At 55.2% G+C, this 20,033-nt stretch overlaps 1 protein-coding gene across 1 annotated transcript; it reads right to left on the bottom strand.

Moving 5' to 3' along the window:
• Positions 1–257: 257 nt before the first annotated feature.
• On the bottom strand, positions 258–19,162 carry NARF (nuclear prelamin A recognition factor). Its single transcript, XM_036910765.2, has 11 exons — positions 19,007–19,162; positions 17,877–17,957; positions 14,996–15,139; positions 11,347–11,479; positions 9,675–9,809; positions 6,088–6,206; positions 4,787–4,916; positions 3,657–3,720; positions 2,683–2,820; positions 2,282–2,439; positions 258–881 (listed from the first exon to the last, which is right to left on the bottom strand). The coding sequence occupies exons 1-11, from the start codon at positions 19,031–19,033 to the stop codon at positions 640–642; spliced, it is 1,371 nt and encodes a 456-aa protein (XP_036766660.2). The 5' UTR covers positions 19,034–19,162; the 3' UTR covers positions 258–639.
• Positions 19,163–20,033: the final 871 nt, after the last annotated feature.

Genomic DNA, 20,033 nt, shown 5'->3' with positions numbered 1-20,033 from the left:
GCTGCTACCCAGCTGCCTCTGTTCTCCATCCTGTCTGGGATACCCACCACCCGTGTTAATACCTGTCACCCCTGCCAGGCGCCCCCTGCCTCCAGGTGAGCTGACCTTAAAGACTGAATGTAAAATGATGAGGTTGGGGCATGGACCACGGCACCCAAAGGGCCCCACAGTGGGAGTCTGCTGCCCGGAGAAGTGAGGAACGTGGCTCGTCGTGGTCACAAGTTAGTTTTTCTTCTAAGAAAATCTGGAAACCCAGATTTGTGTATGAGCCTAATTCCAAAAGGTCGCTGTTTATTCACCAAACCTCTGAGGCACATGAATCAGAACTGCTGGGACTCAGCTCTTCACAGGACACTTTTTGGATTTGTTTTTAAGCCTAAGAGACAGTAGTCTATTTCCATTCTTGTTCTTCAGGATTTTTCAGTCTTAGAATAAAAGGATACTTAAACTGAAGCAATCCTCTTGTTAAAATACTCCAGTCTCACACCTGTGACAAAGAAAGAGCCAAGAGGCTGTAGGAGGGAGGCACGGGGGCAGAGGATTCTGGGAAACCAAAGGAACGGAAGCTGGCTGTTGCTCGGTGTCTCCTGCCTCCTCAGGCTGCTAGCAGGCCTGCCCCCTGCCCCCGCCATGGCACTGTCACCACTTGATGTCTCGGCTGTTAGCAGGATGCCCTGGGCCCTGGCGCTTGGTGTGCAGGGCTTCCTCGACTCTGCGGGAGTCGGCCCCCTCCAGCCACTCCTGGTACAGCTCCTGCACGTGGCTGCTGGACTCGGGGAGCCGCACGGGGATGTCGGCGTAGATGCCTTCCATCTGCTTCAGCAGAGCCCTGTCTGTGCGCCCGTCCTCACCCTGGGCCTGGCCTCTGCCATTTAAGCATCCTGGAAGACACGCGGGGAGCTGAGCTTACTCTCTCCCCCCTTTTGTCTTACAGGGAAGACAGCTCTGGGGCACAACAGCAGTGGTGTGCAGTGACGTAGTTGGAGTCTGCGCTGCACCCTGGACACATGTCCCCCGAGGCCTCAGAACCCAGGTCACGGGCTCACAGGCCTATCCAGGACTCCCTGCTCCTACCTATTTGTATCACTCGTGAAATGTTTTTACCTAAAACCTAATATATAACTGGTCAATCGTTTGTAACTGGGTGCCTCTGTATGCAAATCTGGATTTTCAGTTTCTCTTGAAACTTTCAAAACCAGAAGAGCATGGAAATTGTTAGTGAGACCATCTGTGTCTGCATCACACCTGAGTGTGCTGGTCCACACTGGGGTGACCGGGGGGGGTACCCAGAGCCCACGCACCCAGCACTGTGGCCTGAATACAGGACACGCCTCCTACGTTTTCATGCCACTCACCCTCAAACATGTTAGATGTCAGGATTTATACCATAAAAATTCATTTTAAAGAATTTGGAGCAAATTTCCATCCTAGCCAAACCTCTTTCCTCTTGTCCCTTGGCAGCATCCAACAGGTGCACTTTGACCTCAGATCTCAGGGTGACATTCCGGTGGCCGAGGACCCTGCTCCCACCGCAAGGGGCCGTCTCTCTCCTCCGATCCCCAACCACCTGCTCCCTGGCTGATGCTCCAAGGACAGGGTGCGGGTGAGTCCTGCCCAGACCCCACAACCACATTCAGGTGCGGGACACCCTCAAGGTGAACGTGCAACATAGCCCTCAGGCCACCTCCTTGTCTCTGCTCCTCCGTGCAGGCCACGCAGTCGGCCCGCTCTGATCCATCCCCGGGGCCAGTGTTCACTCCTGTCCTTGGGTTCTCACCGCCTCACTGAGCTGTGCCTGCTCCCCTCAAACCCTTCTCAAGCCTTCAACTGCTCACCTAGTACTTCCACCTGAGCATCTCACGGCCACCTCCATTCAGCAAGGTCCTGTCCCTGGTCTGCACCCCAAGTCGGCTCTGCCACAAACCCAGCAGGGGCCCCTGGCTCCCTTCCTCCCCAACACCCGCGCCCACTCCACCAGCAAGTCCTTCCGCAGCCCCTCCTGTCACTCGGGGACAGAACCTGCTGGAGGGGGCGGGCCACTGGAGCTGCCACCCCGGGTGCCCCTCACCCGGTGCTGCCCAGTGACCTGGGACGAGCCCCCAGGGGGTTTCCACAGTGCCGCCTCACCACCCGCTCTTGCCTATTACGTGGTAGACAGAGGAGGAGGACCACCACATCACAACTGGAGCGAAGGCTCCGGAGCTGAGCGGTGCGGGCGGCCCCCGAGGGCCAGTCTCCTGAGGGGCTGTGCAGGGCCCCTCCGCCCAGGCCCGGGCCTCACCCCCAGCACAGGCGAGGACTTCCACAAAGTGGTGAGGGAACCTGCCCTTCTTCAGCTTGAGGACCATGTTCTGGATGTTCCGGAAGCCATAGGCAGCAGCGAAGCGTAAGAGAACCTCCCCATCCCTTTCAAGGGTGACCTCCTGGAAGTCTTTGTTCCTGCACAACAAACAAGGTGGCCTTTGGCCTGTGTCCTTCCTCAGGCTCGAGGGCCACTTTCCGATCTGAGTTTGGAATATCAGCAAAGTACAAAGGCTGTGAACGAACACAAAAGGCCTTTCGATCGTGGCTGGCAAACACTCCAGAAAGAGGACAGCAATGCCCAGCCCCAAACACATGCACATGCCCAGAGCTGGCATTGGGCCACCCACCCAGAAAATCAGCACTACCACACAAGCAGACCTCAGGGCACGGTAGGTGACCTCGCCCACGTCCTCGCTGAACAGCTCCTTGGCCGCGTGTCGGAAGATGTGAGCCAGGTACCCGTCGGAGCTTGCCCCGTCGTGACGCCTCACTCCCCTCTCCTCCAGATCTCCAAACCTCACCAGGCAGAGAAAAGCAACAGCAAGAGTCAGCCAGACTTGCAAGGTTTTATGACCCAAGGATGCCACGCGACAAGTGAAATCCTTTATGAGCATTATACCTGGGGTCAAATTCTTTTACTGAGTTTTAATGACCATATGTGACCTAGCCTGAGACACCGGGCAGTGGGGCTCCACGCTGCTCGGTCACTCGCGCCTCTGATGCACATGGGCCAGGGCGAGTCCCTCAGAGCTTCAAGCCTTGGGAACAGAGCCGGGAGCCTGAGGACCACTCAGGAGAGCACGCATTCTGGCCGACTTAACCACAGGCTCCAGCCTGGGCACCCGAGCTGCTTAAATGCTATAAACTTCCATCTAGTCTTCCACAAAAGGGCCACACAAGCCCTGACATTGCTGCCAGAAGGGCCGGCTGAGCAGTCCGTGGACACTGCATAGTGCCAGGACACAGCAGGTACACTGGCCATCGGTGACGGTCTCCACCGATGGGAGAAACCCAGCCGGCTGCTCTGTTTCCCCGAGGTGCCTGCCCTTGGGCAGGTCCAGATGCAGAATGTCAGGGACGTATTAAGTTCAGAAGAGAGGGTGTTGGTGAGCACACGCGGCCCTCTATCAGTCCACGGGAACCTGACTGCCCGCAGCCTCAGTGGATGGTGTCCCACAGCAGGGTCCCACCCATGTCTGGTTCAGGAGCTGGGAAGATGACCAGGTCAGGGGCCACTCTGCCCATCTGGGGGCTGCCTGTGGTCTCATCATTAAGTAGGGAGGCTTGGGACGCACCTGGCGAGCTCACACAGGGAACCACCCAAGGGTGCCCTCCCTGCAAGGGCCACTTACAGAGAGTCCACAGCGGCATCCTTCACCACAAGGTCACTTTGCTCCATTATTCGAACAACTTCGCCTACAAAGAGGCAGAGGCACCGTGAAAGGACTCACAGCCCACGCCGTGGGACGCCATACTTCCTCAAGAGCTTTTCCGACCCTATTTTCTTCCTCACAGGGAATTTTAGTTAAGGTGATCCTGGACATTGTCCCTCACAGCAGGGGCCCGCTGCAAGGGAAAAGGCCCACCCGAGAGTGCGGCAGAGAGTCCACTTCCTCTTTCTGCCCTTGAAATAGGAGGGATGTTTGTAAACGACCTCTCCATGTTTGTTTCCCAAGTGGAGAACTTCTGTGTAAGACAACCTCATGTGGATATCATACAAATACACCGAGTGTGTCTGTATGATGCACAGCTATCAGCAAAGCAGGCAGCCGAAATTCCCAATGACTTTCCTATTTCCCACAAACGAGGGTTGCCGAGAAAACCCGCCAGCAGAAAGACTGGTGATCTCGGTGAACACTGGCACCAAATGTGCACAAGTGCCCCCAACTCTGAGGAAGAGTGACAGCTGCTTCTGCACTCAGAAACAAGTGGCCGGACACGGTGCTCGTGAAAACCCAGATAGGAGGGTGGGCAGAGGGTCCTTGGCCCCATTCCCTGGACAGCAGAGGATCGGACAGCTGGGGGCCCTCTCTGCCCCACTCACCCCTCCTGACAGGCCACGGGAGCCTGCACCTGGTAGTGGGGGCCCTTCCATGGGCAGAAAAAGGGCCAGGGCCCCAGGCAGGGAACTGCTGCCCTCAAAGGCTGCCTCCAGAGCCACCCCCAATCTAAAGTGCTACTGGCCTGAACGCAGTGGGGACCTGAGCCCCTTTAAAGGACCCCCACTGGGTATTAAAAGACCTGAGCTACCACTTTTGCTGACTGCAGGGAATTGTTCGCACCCACACACAAAGAACCCGATGCAGGCTCTGCACGTGAGCCCAGGAGCAGGCCTGCTGCAGGGAGGCGGCCCTGGTCTTGCGGGGCCACTGTGCATCTCCCACTTTCCTGTGGGCGAGAAGGTGTTCCTGCATCCCCCCCGTTACCATCTCCCATGCTCCCGTGTTCTCCCTCCGTGGTGGGTCACACGCCAGCCGCTCACCTGAGGTCAACACGCAGTCGGCACCACGGGACCCATGCAGGGCTGTGGGGGGATCCCCTCCGAGCGCCTCCAGTTTCCTGTCATAGCAAGGGGCCACGATGACATGGAAAATCTTGTCTGGGGACAGGTTCTGTGCAGAAAGAGCAAACCTGTGTTGGAGGCCAAGGAGCGGTGAGGAGGGCAGCTGAGTGCTGGCGGCCGACCCCCGCCCGGGTACCCCTGGGTCCAGCTGCTCTGGTTCCCAGCCTGCCTCCCGCTGACCAAGCCTCTGGCCTGCGCCTGCCCCCGAGCCCAGCACCAGGCCCACCCATGGCACGCTTCGTTTCAGACCAAGGTCACCCAGAGTCCGAAAGGCAGAGCAGCCTGGCCACCAGTGGAACGAAGCACGTAAAGCTGGGTCTGGTTCCCCAAGCCTACGTGAATGGTGATCCGACACAACAGGCCACACTTCGCTGTCCCTGAGCACCCAGCTGCTTTCCCCACAGACACCCTCCCAGGACACCCCTCTCCACGTCCAGGCTGGCAGGAATCGGTGGCAGCTCCAGGAGCCGGCAGTTGCTGGGGGGCCTCCGTGGGGATGCCTGGATGGAGAGGCCCTCCTCAGGGCAGGGCAGAGCCCGAGGACACCTGCCCCAAGCCACGGCCACCTCCTGCGGGACCGGCAGCGTTCAGCAGAGGAACTCCTTGGTTCCCTTAAATAGTCGGTTCCAGGCAGCATGAGACACAAAGCCCCACAGTGCATTCCTGTCCCCCAAACGGTGCGCACATGCTGACATCACATTTATCATTTGCCAACTGGTGATTTTACGAGCACACAGGGAAGAAAGGAAACATTCCCTTTTGCTCTGTTAACAGGGTTGCCAGGAGTGTGTGGCTTCCGGTGTTTGAAAGGCTCTGACTCTCTTGGCCGCTCTCCCAGCTCCTGTGACCCCCCCATCTGTTCCCTGGAGGAACTTAACGGTCTGAGTGAGGTGGACCATGAGGGGCCCGGACAGCTGCAGAATAGGTCACAGGAGGGCATATACACCACAGACCACAGGGGCACAGAAGCCTGGGGCACCACATAGGGGCAGCACTGGGCTGTCAGGGAACTCCAGGGACCCAGGCCTGGCTGGTGCCAGAGCTCCTGGAGGTGGCCCAGGTGGCACCGGCGGTCTGAGTGGGGGCCTGGAGTGAAGATGGGACAGCCCGGAGGCGCGTGCCCCGCCCTCCCTAGCTGGCCCTCATTCCATCACCACCCATCTCCCAGGGAAGTCTGTCTCCTGACCCGCGTGCTGCCCTCTGGGAAGAGGCTGGCTTACCTGCCTCCTGGCGAAGTAATCCTTCACCAGAGAGCCCATGATCTGCTGGGGAGACTTGGCGGTGCAGAGGTGGGGAGTGACAGGATGACCCAGCACCCGCTCAGCATATCGGACCCAGCCTGGGGAGAGAGCACCTGTCAGCCCCTCACGGCTGCTGGCCCGGATCCTCACAGCCCTCCCTGGGGCCGCCTGGCCCACCAGATCCAGCTGCACGTGGGAGGCTGGAGGCTGCTGGACTGGGCACCTCTGTGCGGGGCGAGGGCAAGCAAGGAAGGCCCGGGGCGGCAGGTCCCCGGCAGTGAACGTGGCCTGGAGAAGCAGCTTCAGACAGCATCCCAGGCTCCAGCTCTGCCACACCAGCTACAAAGTGTTCCTGCAGCTGGAGGCCACAGCTTGAACAGGAACTGGCAGGCACATCACTTACTGGAAGGTAGGCAACAGCCACCTGCTTCTCAGGGCAATGAAGCAGAAGCCACACCCAGTGATAAATGACAAAAGGCAGTTTGTATTGTGCCCACTGGGTGCCCAGCACGGTTCTAAGCACTCCCCGGCTGCTGGCTCCCACCGCACCCTCTTGGGGCACCGTTGCAGATGCAGGTTAAGGAGGTTGGCAGACCACACAGCCTGCAGCTCGACCTGTGACCTGTGGAGCCATGGCTTGCGCCCTTCCCCTGCTGAGCACTGCCTGATGAGGAGGGCGTCTGGTGACACCGGCTGATGCTCTAGAGGGCATATACCACAGACCACAGCGGCACAGAAGCCTGGCAACAAGCTGCTCACCAGACCCCTGGGGCAGCCGCCTCCCATGTCCATTCCCAGTGGGGAGAAGCTGTGGGCAAGTCAGATGCGACAGTCCTGTCCGAATGCTCTCACCCGCAGCCGTCGGGTGCAGGCAGACCTGTGAGCACCCAGGAAATACCCACCGAAGCCCCTGGAGAAGTGCTGCTGGTGGAGCGCTGCCCTCACTCAGCCTCTGCAGGCATGTGTGCGATGGTTCACGTTCAAGAAAGACTAATCAAAGGCAGTGCAGCATTTGGGGCCCGGGCCTGGCCTTGCAAGGCCCCGCCTACCTGTGCCAGCACCTCCAGGCGTGGCACTCACGCTATGGCAACTCTGCGCCACAGGCAAGCTGGCCGTGCTGAGGGGCGGCTTCGCAGGCCTCCAGGGCTGCACACGACCAGGCACACTACCAGGAGGCAGGAGCCAGGCTCCCAAGGCTGCCCTGGCCTGGGCAGAGAGGACCAAGTGGGCTGAGGCAGGACCGGGATGCCAGGGCCCTCGGCACCCAGGCCACTGGAGCCAGGCAGACGGGCGTCGTCCTGAAGACACCACCAGCACTGAGCTCCGGCTGGGGCGGTAACCGGCTGGCTCCCGGGGAGACCTCGCCTGTTGGAACACAGCCAAGGCAGCTTTGCGGCAGCACGGTGTGACAGCCCTGGTCCGGCCCTACGGCCTCTAACACTTTCCCCGCCAGACCGCCCCAGACCTTCAGTGACCATCGCACGGAGCATGAGTGCTAACATGAGCAGACATGGGCAGCTCGAGGTGCCCGGGGATCTCCCGCTCTCTGCTGGGCTGAAGAGGGCACTTCCCATAGTTCTGCTTAACTGGTGCTCTTGACAGGGTCAAGGTCGGGAGAAAACCTCGGGGTTCTCACAAAGCCCCTTGAGGCCTGTGAGCAACCTGCAGGAGTGAATGGCTCGAGTGTGTCCCTCCCTCTTTCAGGTGCGGGGCACGGCGTGCCGCTGGTTTGTGGGCAGCAGGGCCCAGACACCCGTCCCACTTGGCCATGCTTCTGCCCAATCGGTCTGAAGCAGCACCAGACGGTGGGGGGCCTGTGCCCCCAGGACACAGGGCCCCTGCAAGAGGCAGCCACGCCCCGTGAGCCAACCCAGGGTGGCCCACGGCCCCAGCTCCGTGTGCTAAGCCACATCAGCCGAGCCTGGCGTTGCCTTAACTGCCCTAAGTTGTCATAGGGAGGCAAAAATGACACCACAATCACAGGAAAGGCCTGGTCTTGAATGAGACCTCTCGTATCCCTGAATTCGGCGGGTGGAGTAACACACTCGAGTGAAAGGGCACCCAGAGGGACAGGCGCCACCACCTGGGAGAACATTGTAAATGCTGCAGGCTGGCAGGCGGGGAGCTCAGAGGCCTCAGCCTCCTGGGGCAAGGGGCAGGCCTCCAGCTGTGCGCTTACCCCGCAGGCATCAACCTCCACTGCAGTGGGGCTTCCACCCTGGGCTCACCCCACAAGGAGCCCATCAACATCTGCTTGTGTGCAGTCAGGAGACCCCGGAGCCCCTGTGCAGCCTGCTGATGGGAACGTCGCAGAAAGCGTGGCACCACTGCTCCAGGGGAAGGGGTCCCGGGCAGGTCACTTCATGCTGCCTCTTCTTCGGTTGGGCAGGCCTGAGACACAGTGACTGGCCCCACAAAGAGCGCTCAGGTCTGGTGCTGGGGCCCCAGGCTCACACCAGGGACCCCTGCAGGTCAGTGGGAGAGCCGGGTGCTTCCCGAAGCCCTCAGCTGTACACCTGACCTGGCGGCGCCAGCACAAACACCCTCAATGACGACACGTGGAGCAGACGCCACAGCCCAGCAAAGTCGGCATTTATGATCAGACGTTTCATACTGAGGCCCTGAGCCCAGGAATGCCTACCAAGCCCAGGAGAGCTGGGCATCCCTTTGTGGGTCACTTTGCTAGGAGGACAAATGCGTCCCATCTGAAGTGGGCCACATGCCACCAGGCCGGGGCGGGTGAACCACATGACCCAGTGAGCTGACCGTGCAGCCTCTTGAACAGATGCAGTTTTCCTTCCATGGTTTGGCATATGATGGGAAGGCAATCGTAACATCAACATTCTATTTTATGAAGTTATAATCCTAATGATTGATGGGTGAATGTAAAATGCTAGAAAAATGTGGGACTGTGGTAGAAGAGGGGACAAACTGAGAACCGAAACATGAAAACCTAAAAATCAGGTAGTCCACGGCCAGTGTAGATGGGGTGACTTCCCTGTGCACTGCAGGCAGACAGTATCTAGAAATAGTTTTTCACTGAGCATCATGTTCCAGCATGGAGGGTCCTTCTTCCCTGTGCAGGCTCTTTAAACAGTTCCTTATCCCAAATTTGGTTTTTCTAGAACTAAAAAGCCTGTGGTGAATCTTTCTACACCTCAGGCACCTGACTCTCTATAAAAAGACTAGTTAGACTGGTTTAAAAAGTGCTCCTGGATAGAATATGAGGATTCATGTAAAGAAATGTTTCATTCTGTAATTTTTATTTAAGCTGACAAAGGATACACAACTGTTTGTCATGTTATTATCTGTGTATTTGGATGTCTGGAATACGTCATACTTTTACAAGAAAATATATTTAATTTTAATGTTTGTCTCAAACTAGAAATATAGGTAAGTACTTAATTCTCAGCTGTCAGGTCTCCCTGCTGCCCCTGCAGAATTAATAGACATGCGGGTGGACATAAAAGTATGCACCAGGCCCGAACACCTCCTTCCTGAGTGGCGTGGGCTCACGCCGCCACGCGCAGACCAGTGTGGAACGGCCGCAGTGGCCAGGGGCCTACCGGGACAGGCGGAGGTCAGCATCGGCAGTGCGGGCTTCTCCTCGGTGTGCTGGCGGTACCGGCGCACAAACTCCTTCTGACTCTCCAGGATGCTGAAATCCGTGGCTGCCGTTGTATCAAAGACATAGTGCACCCCTGCGGGAGAGAGGGGCTCCTTTACCCTCCCGTCACACGGTGCGGGGTGCGCCCTGAGTCTGGACACTGAGTTGGACTTACAGCGGCGGTCAGACAGCACCGCTCCCGAGCTTCCTCAGCACCGACTGCCTGAGGCCAGGCTCTGCACATCACTCTTTTAAACAATAAGCATGAATTGCTTTTCACGGTAAAGACACCTACGTTCTCTCTCCTGCTTCCTCTTTTTCTGTTTAAACCTACACTTATGCCTTACAGCACAGCATCCACTTATACATTAATGGACTGGTGTGAGGTACCAGCAGCATTCTCTTCTAATTACCTGGCTAAATTAAATTTCAGTCTGTGATGGCTCCTGAGATCTTTAAAATAAAGAAAATGAGAAAATTGGCTATACACACCTTAATGATCTTAATTTTTATGCTTTTAACTATCTTTTTCTTAATACGTTTTCTTAATATTGGTAAATAAGCCTGGGACAAAAGAACATACTTCCAAAAATTATAATAAACTAAGCAAATAACTGTAATATCTGTAGGCAGTCTAATCTTAAAAGCAGCCAGTTACTCTTAAAAAGACATTATAAACGTGTCATCTTATAGCATTATCTTAAGAAATCAGTGTAGATAACTACTTTGTTAATATTAACATAACTTATTTAACATATGATTCTATTTATTTTCTTAAAATCTTCCCCGCAAAATAGGCCTCCACTGTGAAAAGATACAAGGTCTCATAGCCCAGATCTTTGGGAAGACTCAGCTAACGCTGGGCTGTCGGAGACTGAGAGCCTGAAGTGGGACTCGCAAGCTCGGCGGGGCCGCCGCCTAGTCTGGTGCCACCCTGCATGCAGAGTGGTGCCTCACCAGGCAAGGGTGGGCGGCTCAGCAGGCGGACGGCTTCCGGTGAGCTGCATTCCGAGGGTCACTTTACTAGCAACCAGTGTGCTCAGGTCTTACAGACACTGGGGAACAGCAAAGACGTGTTTGGCAAATGGCTCCAGTGCCCCTCCTCTGATGCTGCCTGTGGGCCACTGGGCGGGGTGCGCAGCTCCCCTGCCCAGGCAGGCGATACGGGAGCCCTGAGCCCACTGCCTGCTGTTGGAGGCGGGAACCGGGGGCTCGCGCACGAGCGCTCTGCTCTGGGGAAGCCCCCTGTCCTTCTTCACACGGACACAGCCCACACCCTTCCTGCTTTGACAGCTTCCCTGGAAGCCAGATCCAATCACTACAGATGGAATCTCTCTCAAATAAACATCGCCCGGTGGCCCCAAGAGCCGGGGTGATGAGATGGTGCCTGGGGAGCAGAGACACCCCTGGTCCCCAGCCACTGTGTCCACAGATGGTCACCTGTGTTTCTCAGAGGGGCTCCCCTGGCTGTAATATACCAGCCGACCATGGGGCAGAGGAAAGGTCCTCTCGTGTCCCACCAGACTGTCACGTAAGTTCTCGTCTATCCTGTGCTTTGAAAACTGAGCTCGAGAGATGAAAAGGGCGGTTATAAAGTTAGTAACTCACAATAGCATCAAAAGGTGCCTCACCAAGACTTTTGAGGAATCCACAGAGTCTTCTGGATGCATCGGTCACACTGAGGTTGAATTTAGCAGCAAAATAGGGCAGAGACTGAGGACACACGGACACTGCCAGCACCTTGTGCTTCGAGGTGTCACATGTCTAGGAGAAACAGACTGTATGTGGTGACTATGTAGGGCACAGTCAGACGTCTTAACAAAAACTCAGAACCAAAAATACATAATAGATGTTTTAGGAAGTCTGATAGAATAGACAGACATAGGCAAGTATAATCAAGAAAAAAGGAGAAAAAAAATTAAGATTAAAATGTCGGATATCTCAAGAGATTTTGTCAATTTTAAAAACAACATTGTATCAGTAAATGTGAATATCTGAAGAAAGGCAGGTATTTTTAAAGGAAAAATAAAAATTACAATACTGGCCTGTAAGTAATGGAAATGACCCAATAACAATGAAAAAAAATACCCATACAAGTATATTTAAATTGAAAGAAAATACACACCCACCAAAATGGGGTCCAGAGATCTGTCCCCTAAGACGCCCCAACCAAGGTTGTCATGGCAAATCTTAGCACATTTTTAAGGAGTGGATCACTCTCATCTCCTGTTCTAAAAATACTCTGTTCTATAAAATATCATACAAACAAGCATAAAACCACACGGCTATCAACACCTTGAAACCAAAACTAGAAACTGGAGCTCAAGAAATGCCTGGAAAAACATGAGCAAATCATTGTGGACATGCGGGATATGACCCAGGAAAGCAAGGTGAGCGAGGGTGTGAGGTGCTGGGTCACCAGTGTGACCCCGTGACCTGAGATCAGAGAGGACACGGAACTATCACAGCACAGGCCGGTCATGTCCATGCTGCCATCAAGTCAGGGAAAGTGGAGACCTGACTGGCAGTGTTCAGCAGCGACCTCCCACCACAGGTCTGCAGGTCTGGTCTGGGCAGCCACAGGGACCTTGCAGCTGGGGGTACAGACCTACGCAGATGTGGGACAATGAGCCAGTGCTGAGGCCGCCTGTGCCCTTTGGATAGATCCTGCCTTCGTGAGGCCTCCCACAAATTCTGGCAGTGTCCATGCCAGCTGGATGTGGCTCCTGCAAAGTGTGGCTGGAAGCAGGAATGGGGTGTGAGCCCAAATGCTAACGGAGGAAGTAGGGTGGAGGGTGGGCTCCCCAGACTTCCAGAGCCAGACCCACCCTCCCTGACACTATCTCCCCAGCTTCCTCCTCGCGTCATTCTCACTTTAAAGTCACCTCCTCTGAGGGAGCTGGTCTGTGACCAGGAGGACATCAGCCTGAGCCCAGAGCCAGAACAGAAACTGCTTTATCCCCAATGACAGCCTGAAGGTCACTCAGCCAACCCAGAGTCTCCGGACTTCTGAGCTTTCAGTTTCACTGGAATAACTATTTCTGTGTTATTTATACCAGCGTGAGTTGGGTGCCCATTATCTGCAGCTGAAATGTGGACTGATACAGCTATCTACCAGAAGTTTCTGCATACACTCATTTAATAATAAAATCTTACAAACATTTCCAGTAAAGCCTGAAACAAGACTTAGTACCATTCACCACTGCTATTTGAAATTAACTTAAAAGTCCTAGAAAATACAATCAGGAAAAGAAATCAGGTGTACAGGTTGGAAGAGAGAAAATTTATTTGCAGTCAATAAACCTAGAAAACCTAAGATCATCTAGGAAACTATTAGAATATTAAGTTTACAAAATAGCCACATAAAGAACAGACCTGAAAATCAATAGCTTTCTAACACACCAACAATATTCAACATTAAAGAACATGAGAATAAAATGGAATATATAGAACAGAACAACAATAGAACTAACCCCAATCACACCCAGAGCAATGATAAATACAGAGAACTGAGACAGACCTCCACTGAAGGTCACACCGAGTAACGGGAGAGACACACCATGTTCACCCATGAAAAGACTCTATGTGGTCCATTTCTCCCCAGATGAACCTACACATTCAGTGCGACCCCAGCCAAAGTCACACAGTTAGTACAGAACAATATAAGATCAGCCAAGACAATTTTGAGAAAGCAGAACAAGAGAAGGATGGGTCCTACCACATGTCAGGGCACAACATTAAAAACAGAACATGATAAAATGTGTCTGTGTCTTAGAGTAACAAAGGCTTTCTTTAAGAAATGTGAATCAAAACCTAATAAGGAAAAGACTGATTACACAGTTCCAAGAAATCAAACACTCAAGCGTGGCAGGACGTGGCTCCTGCAAAGTGTGGATGGAAGCAAGAATGGGGTGTGAAGCCCAAATGCTAACGGAGGAAGCAGGTGGAGGGCGTACAAGAGCGATAAGCAACACCTGCAAGGGAATTCTGCAGTGGGGGCAGTAAGGGGCTGGGCTGGGGGCTGAGCACGGCAAGAGGTCCCAGGCAGCCTCCCGGGGCCAGCTCGCCTCTGGACGTCTTTAATGTGAGAAGAAGCCCCCAAGTTGTCACTAGCACGGGGCAGAAACTTCCAGCTGATACAGACTATGAACTGGCAGCAGAAAATACAAACTGTCAATAAGGTCATCAAAACCTTCAGGGAGATGCACATGGGAAAACCAAGTCTGGTATTGTGTGTGGTCAGGATAGCCAGACATCGGCATTCTCAATCACAGCCAATTAGGGGCATTCTAGCAAAACACCGGTGCCACAGAGCTAGCAGCCAGCAGCTGCTCCGTAAGATTCACCAGGAGACGCTGAGCTGTGCCATCAGCGAGCCGAGCTTGCCCACTGCTACAAAACAGCTGAAGCCGCTTTGTTCAGAGGATAAGGGAGAGGGGGTGGGGACAGGTGTGCACAGTGAATGTGGCGGACGGCGAGGGTTTCTGATTCAGGTTCCATCCACCCTGCTGCTTGCTCACAGACCTCCTGGGCCCGCACCCAGGAAGGGTCACCCAGACACAGTTACTGCCAAGAAGAGAAAGGGCCACATACACCTCCGCTGAAACCGTGGCCTTAACGTGTTGGGTGATACATCCAGAGCGTACCACAGGGTGGTTGGCAACACTGAGAAGACCACATGGCCCTGGCATCTGGGCCACGATGTTCGAGTGGACCCAGTGTTCCTCATGGACTCTGCCTGGCCTGGCAGCCCACGTATTGCCCAGAGAACAACAAGGGCCGGGTACAGCCCTTGCACTGCCCAGCAGGAGCCCATGCAGAGTGGGGTGTGGGTTGCCAAGTGGCCGTGCCTACTGAGCAAAGTGTCTGTCTGTCTTCCTGCCAGGAAAGCAGTGGCTGGGAGTGGAGCAACACCGGCTGGTCCGGTAAGGCAGGTCAGCAGAGACAGCTGAGGGGCTGCAGCCTTGCTGGGCCAAATGAGACCACCAAAACAAAGGCATGCCCCTGAGGTTGCCCCAGAGGCACTGCACCACCCTGGGCCTTGAGACTACTATGGGCACCCCTGACCTTGTGAGGGGGGCCGGCACCAAGCCGTGGAGCCTGGCTGGTGATACTGGCTGCCTTGCTCCAGGTAGTGAGAAAGTGGGACTCTGCACAGGGATTTTGTTCTGAGTGGTGGACACGGGGCCTGGGCCCTCTGGACAGGGGCTCACCGGGTGCCTCCCCCCGACCCCCCCATCTCCGAGGCCACAGCACCAGTGAGCACCGCAGATACCCTACCTTGTTAAGGTTGAGAACGCGAAAGAAGTCCTTTGCATTCTGCTGGGAAACCTGGACTCCTTCGTCGGCAGTCACACAGCTGTCACATGCCAGGCAGTCACTCAGAAATATCTTGGCATCAGCCAATTTATGGAATTCTCCCTTCTACAAAACAAGATGTTTTGGCCTGACTCTAACAAAAACTCTGTAACCAATACTTATGGATAGTAACAGCATAAGCCCAATTTGGATAACTAGTGCTAAACGCCTGAACCAGCACAGGGCCAGGTCCAAGGAGCCAGGGCGCAGTCCGCGATGACACCAGAGAGTCACCGGTGACCATCTGGGCTGGCAGGAGGCCAGCACTGTCACGTGGTAGAAGAATGACATTCCCATGTCCTGGGAGCTGGCCTAGCCCCTCTCATCTCTACAGCCCCTCTGTTGCCTGTGGGGCCTCCTCCTCCCTGCCTGCTCTGCACCCCAGTCTCTATGGATGCCTACTGCCTGGCCCCCAGCGCCAGCTCTGGTTAAGCATGTGCACAGGGCCCTCACTCCATCCAAGGCTGAGCTGTGGAAGCCCAAACCTGCATCTCAGTGGGAGCAGCTCTGCTCACCCAGATGCGGAGAGGATAAACCTCACCCCCAGCCCTCTGCAGCCCCTCCCTGCAACAGCACAGGCGTGCCTGAGCGCAAGCCACACCTCCTCTGCTGAGAGGTCCTCGTCCTCATCAACACAGCTCACAGCCCTCGTCCCTGGCACTCGCGCTGCTCTCCCGATTCCCTGGGAGCCGGGGGCTGACCCCTGGATCCTCAGATACCTGCTGGAGCAGCATGCAGCACCACCTGGCATGCACGTGTTATCTTGGCTCGGGAAACAAACTGAGGATAGGAACCTTGTCCTACTCCCTTCTGTTCCCCGGCACCTCCAAGATGCCCCCCACACAGACGTTCAATGAATGTTTGGAGGATGAATGTACTGACATTCTGCAGCTTACTGCAGCCATTTAAAAAATTTTATGAGCGCTCCTATGGTTGTGCATGTTTTCCTTTCCAACACAATGTGACTCGGGAAGGCCCGTGGGAACCCACACTGCCCTCCCTCCTCCCTACGTGCCCAAGTGCCCCTGCAGTGTTCACCCTGGAACCTAGTTACGCAGACGCACACCCAAGAGGCCTGAACGGCACCAAAGAGTTCTGACAGGCTACCAAGTGGGGCCAGAGCTTGCCATGCCAAAGGTCTGGAGCATTGGGCCTGGCATACAGGCAGTGCCTAACAGGTACTGTTGAGCTGCACTGAGAGTCCTGCCTCCACCGCCCCTGCAGGGGTGCCCATGACCAGGCTCGGCACTGCCATGCCCAGCAGGCTTCCTCTGGCCCGTGCCCAGTGTTGCTGAGCACCACCCGCCCCTTCCTTCTGCAGGCTTTCTGGGGGCAGGTCATGTCCCTTCCTCTTTCTTCTGCCTCCTTGACTACGTGTCTTGCAGAAGTCTGTCCACCATCCCTTCTCTGCAGCAGTCTCACTTTCCAGCGTGGTGCCAGCTCTGTACCACCTCTGATATTCCTGCCTCCAGTTCGACAACCTGCAGAAAACTCAGTGTCCACAGGGCTCCAGCCCGTCCCCAGCTCCCAGAGCTGCACTCCTTCCTGCCTCTGCCGCTCTGCTGGCCCGTCCAGGCCCCACCGCCTTCTGCCTCCTGAGTCCTCCCCTTGTCAGGACGCACACCTCTGATGTATTCCTGAGCCCAGACAGCATGAGTGGCCCCTGCCACCCATCCCCCACACCACACCCACACCGTGGGTGTGCCTGGTGAGCACCCATGCCTGCGCCCTCACCCCAAGTCTCACTGCCCTCATGGCCCACTTCAGCATCTCTTCCCTCACCTGCTCATCCTAACAGAGGGGTCCTCTCAACGCTGGCGGGGGTGCCTGCTGAGGCTGTGTATACATCTTATCTCCTTGTCACCACAGCCCTAGAAGAGAAGTGACCCAACCCTCCCTGTCACTGATAAGGAAACTGGGGCTCCCAGGGTTAGATGTCTGTTCAAGGTGATGGAGCCAGAGGACAAGCATGGGAGGCCATGGCACTGCCTGCCTTTCCTGCTGTAGTGCCCTGGGTGCTTGTCCCATCCTCCGCTGCTCACTAAGCCCTCAGGTCACCAGAGCACAGGGCCACCATGGTACTCAAGGGAACCAGACGGACACTTGTCAGGCTAAACATCATTTAGGACTGCTGAACCAAAGAGAAAACCTGCTGTTTGCCTCTCCCGCGCGTTGCCAATCCTCTGTTTCTGAAACCGGCAAGAGTACTCTCTAGGAGAAAAGGTGACCTTAACCTTCCACCACCACGTCCCTCTCTGTAAAAGGGGGACAACAGCAGGGCCACTTGAAATGCTCGTTCTGGGCTTATAATGAGATCACACAAATGAAGCACTTTTTCTAGTGCCCAGCTCAGAATATGTACCCAGCAATCATAAACTACCACTACCAGCTGAGGACGATTTAAAAACTCAAGAATTGAGTTAGATGAGAAACCACTGGAAAAGCAAACTTAAAGAATCATGAAATCTGAATTATTTTATCAATTACCAACCTTACTTCCTACTTTACAGAATTTTAGTTAAAAAAATTAATGTTATACCACTATTTCTAATAAGGAACCATGGATAACATTTTTCTTTGTTCTTAACGTGGCCTGTTTGGACTGCGTATGTTCTGAGAAGACGTGCTCTTCGGTGCTTTCGCCTCTGACCAACTGACATGCACATGCCTGGCTCCTGGCAGGGGGGCTGCTCTACCTCCTTCATTTCTCTCTGCTTTCTTAGAGCAGTGATGAACCCCCAAAAAGGAGAAAACAGCAGGTACTCTGTACCCAGGCTGACAGAAAACTGAGAAGTCTACTTGCCTCTCCATCTTCCCAGGCTGGACTCAGTACATCCACTGATGCCTTCTCTTGGTCATCGGTTTTTGTTTTTTTACTACATTCCTTGGGAAGGCAAACAAAGAAACATATGAAACAGTTTATAATCTGACTCAGTTAATACAATGCACTTACTCTGTTATCAATTTACCTCAAATCTAGAAATCTTTCATACAGAAATAGAAGCAACTGTCCTTGCGGGCATGTGGGCAGACACACTCCTTTGTATGCACTGCAGTAACTGAAAGCTGCAAGTGTGGCCTTCCAGCAACAGGCAGATTCAGGCCCAACTACCTGGACACATGTATACTCAGAACACGTTGAACTAAAATTACATGTAACACTGAAAAGGGACCACCTGTATATTGTTAGGTTAAAAAAAACAAGTGATAGAGTAATATTTATGATGTGATTCAATTTTTGGAAAAAAAGAACAAACTGCCTATAGGCACACTGTGCGGTTCTTTGTCATCCCCGCGAGGAAACGAGTGTAGAAGGCTTATCACAGCCCCGGTTTACCCAGGTGGACAGGAGGACAGGCCACGTTTCCTTCCTACACTTCTGTATTGCCTTGCCATTCTGAAAATGTAAATTTTCAGACAGGGTAAAACACCCTCATCCTACCAATCGCTCACATCAGGAATGGTGTTTTCTAAGGCGGCCTGAGTGGTACCGGAGGTCGGCTTGTTTCCTGGGGCCTTGGCTTCCGGGCACTGCTGCGAACGGAGGCAGGTGCACGGAGAGCTAGAAAGACCAAGAGTGACCGCCAACGTGACGTGACCCACAAGGTGACCGGACCAACCTGACCCCTGGCGGGGTGCAGCGGCGGTGCGCAGACCCCCGCTGGGCCTCGAGCTTGCCAACTCTACCCCAAAACCCGGACCAAGTAAGTCTCAAGACCCTGAGGTCCCCACGTCAGCGAGGGACGCAGAGATCCTCGAGCCTCGACTCCGGGGGCCGCTCCCGCACTGCCAGCTCCGGGGCAGGGGCTCCCGCAGGCTGCTGCGGGCCGGCCACCCGACCCCGACCGTTACCCGAGCAGCTCCGTCCCCCGAGCGGTCCCGACCCCGGCCGGAGCCCCCACCCGCCCACAGTACTAGGCGCGCGGGGCCCACCTTCCGCGTGCAGTGCTCACACTTCATCTGGAGCCGGAGGGGCAGAGGCCAGGGCGCGCGGCCTGAGGGGAGCTCCACGAGACACGGTCACGGCCAGCAGCCGCCCTTTGTTGTCGCCCCCACAGACCGCGGCTCGGCTTAGCCAATGAGAGTTCCAGGAAGGGGCGGGCCACACCCTCGAGCCAATAGGAGCGCGCAGAGGACAGCGAGCACCGCCCAACACGGCTCTGCCCAGGCCAACGAGAACTCGGGAAGGGACGGGCAGGACCTCGGAGCCAATGGGAGCGCGCGGGGGGTGGGGCGACCTGTGTCAACCAGTGTTTTCGGCACCGCCGGAGGCCCGTACAGGTTCTCGCGCAGCTTTTGGCGGGGCGAGCGCGGACCGTTATGGGAAGCAAGCTGGGGTAGCCCCGGGCGTCCGGGCCGACCTGTTGGGTGCGGACAGGCGGATACCTCCCGGGTTAGCCCGCCGCCATCGCGGCCCCAGGGCGCGTCACGTATGCAGGGCGGTGGGAAGTGTTGGGGGGGCGGCGCCGCGCACGCGCAGCAGCGGCTTCCGGGAAGTGGCGGTGCGTCTGGCCGATCGCGGCCCAGGGGCTCAGCCCTCCCTGCCGCACCGACGTCAACAACTTAGGGCTCGTCCAGGCCCCGCTACCTCACTAGGTTAAGTCTTCTCATTACATTTTTATTGAAATTTTGGTTCATACAGCCTTCTGCAAACGCATCAAATTCGGGAGGCGTCCAGATGACCCTCTGCATTCCGCAAATCCATATCAGCACCTTGGGAAACCCCTGCCTTCGCTCTTCACCGTGACAGGGACAATCATTTTAGGTTGTCATATATATATATAGTTAATGTTTTTTTAAAAAAAACTACAATATCGTGTGAAAAAAGCAAACTTCAGTTACCTAATTACATCAAATAATGTAGTTTTTGTCCAGGTTTCCCCCTTTGCCTGTCTTTTTATTTAAACCAGGATCTAAATAAGGTCCAATTAGCCTGTATTGCAATCGGTTTGTGTGTTTT

This window comes from Manis pentadactyla, chromosome 4 (genome assembly GCF_030020395.1).
Source record: "Manis pentadactyla isolate mManPen7 chromosome 4, mManPen7.hap1, whole genome shotgun sequence".
In the NCBI taxonomy this organism is placed as follows: Eukaryota; Metazoa; Chordata; class Mammalia; order Pholidota; family Manidae; genus Manis; species Manis pentadactyla.
The sequence above is the reverse complement of the archived record's forward strand: the minus strand, read 5'-3'. Positions and strand labels throughout refer to the sequence as shown.

What these genes read in the sequence shown, in the direction of transcription:
- NARF (XM_036910765.2), bottom strand. Translation starts at nt 19,033, where the DNA reads ATGAAGTGTGAGCACTGCACGCGGAAG. An exon ending in GATGCCGCTGTGGACTCTCT is followed by an intron (nt 2,821 to 3,656) that starts GTAAGTGGCCCT and finishes CTGCCTGGTGAG; the next exon opens with GTTTGGAGATCTGGAGGAGA. An exon ending in GTCACCTACCGTGCCCTGAG is followed by an intron (nt 2,440 to 2,682) that starts GTCTGCTTGTGT and finishes TTTGTTGTGCAG; the next exon opens with GAACAAAGACTTCCAGGAGG.